At 42.0% G+C, this 7,229-nt stretch overlaps 1 protein-coding gene across 1 annotated transcript in view; it reads right to left on the reverse strand.

The window, feature by feature from the left end:
• Positions 1-1,897, reverse strand: part of LOC106530777 (transcription factor E2F3) — a gene marked incomplete in the record, with an annotated part of 5,408 nt that extends 3,511 nt beyond the window's left edge. Inside the window, 5 exon segments of the mRNA XM_014026481.1 lie at positions 381-567; positions 647-684; positions 771-817; positions 897-1,124; positions 1,665-1,897. Coding sequence (XP_013881935.1) covers positions 381-567; positions 647-684; positions 771-817; positions 897-1,124; positions 1,665-1,781 — 617 coding nt within the window.
• Positions 1,898-7,229: the final 5,332 nt, after the last annotated feature.

Consider the following 7,229-nt stretch of genomic DNA (forward strand, 5'->3'; position numbering starts at 1 on the left):
TTTTTTTCAGTCAGTATTTAATACAGCTGGCAAAATAAAATGTTAAAATATGTATTATGTGCTTCTGTTTTTTAATTCAGGATATTATAAAAAATCCTTCATTTTATGGGAAGACCCTCTTGATTCAAGAGAAAACTCCAGTTTTTAAAAAATGGCTGCTTATTAATTATTTGTTAATCAATCTATAAGATAAATCAACTTCAGATTAATTAATTATCAATAACTTGCATCCTTAAGGAGTTAACTTCATTTATATCAACTCATATTCATGTAATTAAGCGTTTTAATGATTTGGCCGATTAATCGATTATTAAAATAATCGTTAGTTGCAGCCCTAAGCCCGACTCCCCAGGTTTCCCCTCAGACACCGATGGACTCACATCCACTTGACCCGGTTCCCCGGCTCCCTCTGGACCAGGCCGAGGCCTCGCAGGACGCCGATGATGTTTAGGACTCGGCAGGTCAGGGTCTGCAGGTTTTTGGCCGCCTCCTCGATGTCGACGACGCCTTCGCCGGACGCCATCAGCAGCTCGAGGAAACCCCGAGTCAGCAGGGACAGAGGAGTGTCTGAGCACAGAACCACAGAAAGACCCGTTCGGTTCACAGTTGGACCGACCGGAACCGGAAGCTTCCAGGTGCCACTCACCTGCTATGACAACCCTCACAGCTGCTTCGGGAGAATCACTGAATAAAAAAAACAGGAGAATTATTTAGTTTTCCTGCAACCAAACAGAGAAACGCTGATTTAAATCTGGAGCAGAGCTCAGTACCGGGTCGTCTCAGGTTCTGCTGGTTTCTCAGCCCCGCCACCTGAATCCTATCACAGGTTAGAGAAGGTAAAGATCCATTTCTCAGAGCCTCCAGAAAATAATCTAACTAAATAAGAGCATCCAGACCTGCTTTGGTGGATCCGGTCCGGGGGACCACTGCGCCTCCTCCTGAAGGGCGTCTCTGCTCCAGGAGCCCACCAGGCCCAGCGGCCCGTCCAGGTAAGGGGGCATGATGGGAATGGCGTCGCCCCTGATCCCGGCTTTACACAGGTCCTCCGGCAGGAAGTGGTCCTCGCAGATTATGTGTTCCTCCAAACGGTCCTTATCGGTCTCCCTCAGCGCCGCCAGCCACACCTGGAACATCACAAACACACCTTTGGTTTCCAGGAAATAAACAGGTCCCAACTCCCTGCTCAGCTGATTTCCTGCAAAACTGAACAACACACCTGTTCAGCAGCTTGACCCGGACAGAAACATATTTAAACAGAAATAAGAAGAAAACAACACAATGCAACAGAAATGCTAACAACGCAAAACAAAATGTTACAACAACACAGGGTCCTTTAGCATGACGTCACATCTCATATATGGAAGCATGGAGGTTATTTCTGACACTAAAATCTCTCAAAAGCTACAAGTTTTCATTACTTTTTAACGTTTTCCACAGAACACAAGTTTTTATTTGTATCTCCATCCTATTTCGCTGGATACGTAAACTTTAACTGTTTATTTATATATTTAGAGAAAATCTTATAAAAACCTTGTCGGGTTATCAGCCATGTTCAATAAATGTTTTTATCCAACGTCACCAGGAAGTAACCTGACGCAAAGCGTGAGGAAAAACAACAGATAAACACGGAGCTGGGCTCCGGCTACTTCCTGGAGTCCTCTTACCTTCACCCGGTCCGGGTCTCTGGGGAACCTGAAGAACCTCCGCGTGGGTCGGTTCAACGCAAGCCGGTTGGGGGCCACCATCCGGTTCGGACAGCCCGACACGATGCACTTCCCCATGCTGACCCGGTTCTGCTCGGTCCGGACAGAACGCAGAACCAGAACTAGCAGCACATGTTTAAACTCTGAGGTGTTTTCAACACGCAGCTCACGCCGCGTAGCTCGGTGCTGCTGGCTTTTTACGTCATCACGTCCCTAATAGCCGGAAGTAGTCAAAACGGAAGTTTGCATTCAAAATAAAAGTTCTTTATGTTGATTTTATTTTATAAAACTGTTGAAACGTAAGAAGTGAATTCCAAATGTGCATCCAGGTAAAAATGGTCAAAGTAATGCTGAAGCAAAGACAGATAATTTAAATAGATGAGTAAAAATAAAAAGTCTGTTTAAACATTTGTTTGACTTCACATTTATTCATTTGATAATAATGAGTTTGATAAATGTTCAAACTTTAACATAAAAATTACAAAAATGCAGTTTTTAATGTGATATTATATCACAAGGATAATAAGACAAAACATCCAATGAATTATCAGGTGAGTTCTGCTCACCTGATTTCTGAATAATACGTGTAGCTGTAGTCACAGGAACATCAAGCTACTTGGAGATGGGTTTATAACCTTTACCTTTAACATGCTTGTCTATAATTTTCTTTCTAATCTCCTGAGACAACTCTTTCCTTGGCTTCCTCTGGTCCATGTTGAGTGTGATCCACACCATGTCCCCAACAGCACAGTGAGTATCTGAAGCCAGACAGTTCCACTGACGGATTACAAGATTGAAGACGTCTGTGATGCTAATTACTGGACACACCTTGATTTAACATGACCACATGTTGGTCACACGTTTTCAGAGTCATTTCTGATCAGGCCTGTTTCATGAGTTTGATGTTTAAATTCTGTTGAAACATGGCTGAACAGCAATGTCTGACTTTCATTTGTTCATTTCATAGAAGTTTTATTTATTATTACTTTTGTCAAATTCAAGTTATTTCTGTGACCACTGTGGGTTTTTCTTTTCATAAACGAGGGCTGCCAACAATTCTGTCCACGTGTGTGATAAAAGAATAAAAATAGATTCAATGAATTGGTCCTGAAAAGAAATTTAAACAAGTTTGATTACTTCATTTCGTGTTCCTAACCAGATAAAAAAGTACACCAATAATAATAATAATAATAATAATAATAATAATAATAATAATAATAATAATAATAATAATAATAATAATAATAATAATGCGCCTTTCAGGACACCCAAGGACACTTACAGCATCAGACACATCATTGAAGAATGTGTGAAATTACAGAGACAAGCTGCCATGAGTTACAGAGCATGGATTACAAATGAAGTTAAGATGGAAATGCTAATCTAAAGAGATGTGTTTTCAAAGCAGTCTTGAACACAGAGAGAGAGGGAGTGTTTCTTAGGTCAGGTGGTAGACAGTTCCAGAGGAGAGGTGCAGAACAGGTGAAGGCCCTGCTCCCCATGGTGGAGAGGCGGGCAGTGGGTACTTGGAGGTTTAGGGAAGAAGAGGATCTGAAAGAGCGGGAGGGGATGGAGATGTGTACGAGGTCGGACATGCAAGGAGGGGCAAGATGGTGGATAGCTTTGAATGTGAGAAGAAGAATTTTGAAGACGATGTGTGGTTTGACCAGGAGCCAGTGGAGCTGCTGCAGGACTGGGGTGATGAGGTTATGGGAGGAGTTTTGGGTGACAACACGTGCAGCCGAGTTCTGGACCATCTGAAGCTTATGGAGGGATTTGTTGGGGAGGCCAAAGAGAAGAGAGTTGCAGTAGTCGATACGTGAGGTCACAAGACTGTGGACAAGGCTGGCTGTGGTGCGAGGTGTGAGAGATGGACGGAGACGGTTGATATTTCTGAGGTGGAATTAGGCAGACCGAGTAACATTACTGACGTGTGCAGTGAAGGAGAGAGTGGTGTCGAGGATGACACCAAGACTCTTCACCTGAGGGGAGGGGGTTAGCAGAGTGTTGTTGATAGGGATGAGGAGATTATTAGATTTTGAGATTGAATTTTTAGTGCCGACAAGGATGATTTCTGTTTTATCACTATTCAGTTGATGGAAATTATCTGAAAACCAGTGATTGAGCTCATTGAGACAGTCAGTGAAGATGGAGGGAGGGTGTGTGGAGTTTGGCTTGGTTGACAGGTAGAGCTGTGTGTCATCAGCATAACAATGGAAATGGATACCAAATTTGCGGAAAATGTAACCAAGAGGAAGGAGGTAAGTAATGAAGAGAAGGGGTCCAAGGACAGAGCCTTGGGGCACGCCAGTGGAGACGGGGGATGACTCAGAGCGGAGGGATTTAATCTGGATGAATTGAGTGTGGTCAGAAAGATAAGACTTGAACCAGTCAAACGCAGTACCTGAGATGCCAATGGATGTGAGTCTGTTGATTAATTGAATGTTTGAATGTGAAAAGAGTTCATACAACCACACCAGCGCTGGGCTGAAATGCAGGTTCAATGCTTTTCTCTCCGTGCATTCGGCCAAGCATCCAGGAAGTATTGTTACTTATAACAACTTCTCCAGGATCTGACCCCACCTACTAATTTTAACATCACTGGGGGGATACACTTTCCTGCTCCGGGGTCAAATCCTCTCAACATAATTCCTTTAGTGTTTCTTTTACATTCAGTAACTTTGTGTTGAATATGTGTTCAGGCATGTAGCTACTTATATACTTCACGCTCTGGGTGACCATATCGCCTAGCTATCCAGATTATAACACTATATCATGTTTCACCTAAGAAAAAAACAGAATGTGTGGAGCTTTTAAAAATCAGTAAGTAAACAAACCCCAAATAAATTTCTTCAGTCCCATTGATGAGGATCAACTGATTCTGGAATCTGTTGGTTGTTCACTTCAGGTCTGATTAGAATCAATTTGGAACGGATGAGTTTTATTGTGTCCTGATGAATTTAAAATGAAAAGAGATCAAGCTCTTTCTCACTAGCACTGTATGCAGATGACCCAATTCTCTTCATCCAAACAAAAAATACCAAGAAGCATCAATAATTATTACTATCTTACAAAAACTCAAGCTTGTCCATCCATCCATTATCTTCCGCTTTATTCGAAGTTGGGTCGCTGGGGCAGCAGCTTGAGCAAGGAAGCCCAGACCTCTCTTTCCCCAGCAACCTCTTCCAGCTCCTCTGGGAGGACTCCAAGATGTTCCCAGGCCATTCGAGAGACATAGTCTCTCCAGCGTGTCCTGGGTCTTCCTCTGGGTCTCCTCCCAGTTGGACATGCCTGAAGCACCTCCCTAGGGAGGCGTCCAGGAGGCATCCTCACTAGATGCCCGAGCCACCTCAACTGGCTGCGGCTCTACTCTGAGTCTCATCTGGATAACTGAACATCTCAGCCTATCTCTAAGGGAGAGCCCAGGTACCCTGCAGAGGAAACTCATTTCAATCGCCTGTATCCCTAATCTTGTTCTTTTGGTCACTACCCAAAGTTTGTGATCATAGATTAGGGTTGGAATATAGACTGATCAGTAAACAGAGAGCTTTGCCTTACAGCTCAGCTCCCTCTTCACCACAACAGACAGAGTCCACAAAACTGTGGAAGCTGCACTGATCTGTCTCAAACTTGTTTTTATTTGAAATAAGAAATAAATGTTCTGTATGAAGCTCACAGAACAACCTGGGGTGTTTGTTTGATGCTTGGGGTCACAACTGACTCTGAATATCATTAAAACAGATGAATTGAACTGAATAACATTTTATTCCTTTGCTGTTGTTGGTTTTTATCAGACTTTCCGCAAAAGACTCTACATATAAATGAGCCTTTATGGGTAAATCTGGTACTAACGTTCATTAATGTTTTGTTATCTGTTGATAATAATCAAATATTAAAATATGAAACAGAGTGAGGTTTTAATTCTTACTCTTTTGCAGATCGTCAGCCAGCTCCTCGTGCTTCATTCCTCTCAGGAAGTTTAGGGTGATGTTCAGAAACAGGTTCTTGCTGTTTCCACTCAACTCTTCCTCCTTCTGGTTCTGGTTCTGGACCCTCCTCAGTCAGAACCTTCTGAACCTTCTTCAGCTCAGTTTTGACAAACCTGAAAATGTTCTCCTCCAGAAGCTGGAAGACGATCATCCACGGGTTAAATAAAGAACTTCGGCTTCATTTCTCACAGGACTTTGTAATACATCAATAATCTGAGTTTAAACTAATTCTCACCATAAATATGGAGTCCAGATCTGTTTGATGCTGAGGGACAGACTGATGGTTCAGAAGCTCCAAACACTGCTGGTTTAGAAACAAACTGTCTTTAAAGAAACACTTTGAAGCTTTTACAAACATATTGTCCTTATAGTTTTATAGATAAACTTTCCTCAAAGATGTTTTTAAGTTTGCAGCCCAGTTTATAAACCTGCTTTAAACCCAAGTAAAACCAGTTTTTATTGCGTGACAGAAAGTTTCAGTCAGATATCAGCAGAGAGTTGTCTGAGAGTAAAACCTCTCCTGACTTCCTGCCTGACAGGATTCTTTAGATCATAGCAGCTGTAATCTCGTGTCCCCTGAGGACAAAAAACAAAATAAACTCCTCACATCTGTCAGGACCGCTTTATGAAGATCCTGTCACTGATTTTCAGACAAACAGAAATGGAAACAGTTTGCTGCATCTATTAATAAATTATCTGCATTTGACAACAAATAGCTGCTTTAAGTGACATTCATTCAGAGTTAAACAGAGTGATGGGTTTTATGGCATGGTATCACAGTTGCTACATCCTTGTAGCAGGAGGTTATATCTATTCCTAACAGTTATTGATCTGATTGATGATAGGCCAGCACCACTAACTGAGCAGCTGGCCCTGCTAACTGAGAGGCCGGAGCTGGCAAATGAGAAGGAGACTATTCATTTGTGTTCACATTGGAGAGGCTAGCGACTAGTATGTTAGTTGCTAGCCTCTCTGATGCTAACGCCAGCTTATCCATGTTAGTCGCTAGCCTCTCTGATGCTAACGCCAGCTTATCCATGCTAGTCGCTAGCCTCTCCAATGCTAACGTCAGCTTCCTACTACAAGGATGTAGCAACCGCTAGTTGCACAATAGACTTAACTTTGGCCCTCATACCGCAGTGAAGGAAATTTTGTAACTGATTGATTGAATATTTGATGCAGTTTTGTATTTTATACTTTCTGATCATTTCAGCCTGTAAAGTTAAAGCAGACAGAGTTGGTGTGTCTTATGTGTTCTTTCTTTAGACTTGTCATGGAAACATTTACAGCGGGTAAAATAAGTATTGAACACGTCAACGTTTTTCTCAGTAAATATATTACTAGAGGTGCTAATGACATGAAATTTTCACCAGATGTCGGTAACAACCCAAGTGATCCATACATACAAAGAAATCAAACCATAAATGTCCAGAAATTAAGTTATTTGTAATTTCTGGACATTTATGGTTTGATTTCTTTGTATGTATGGATCACTTGGGTTGTTACCGACATCTGGTGAAAATTTCATGTCATTAGC

This window comes from Austrofundulus limnaeus, unplaced genomic scaffold, assembly GCF_001266775.1.
Source record: "Austrofundulus limnaeus strain Quisiro unplaced genomic scaffold, Austrofundulus_limnaeus-1.0 Scaffold557, whole genome shotgun sequence".
NCBI classification, from domain to species: Eukaryota; Metazoa; Chordata; class Actinopteri; order Cyprinodontiformes; family Rivulidae; genus Austrofundulus; species Austrofundulus limnaeus.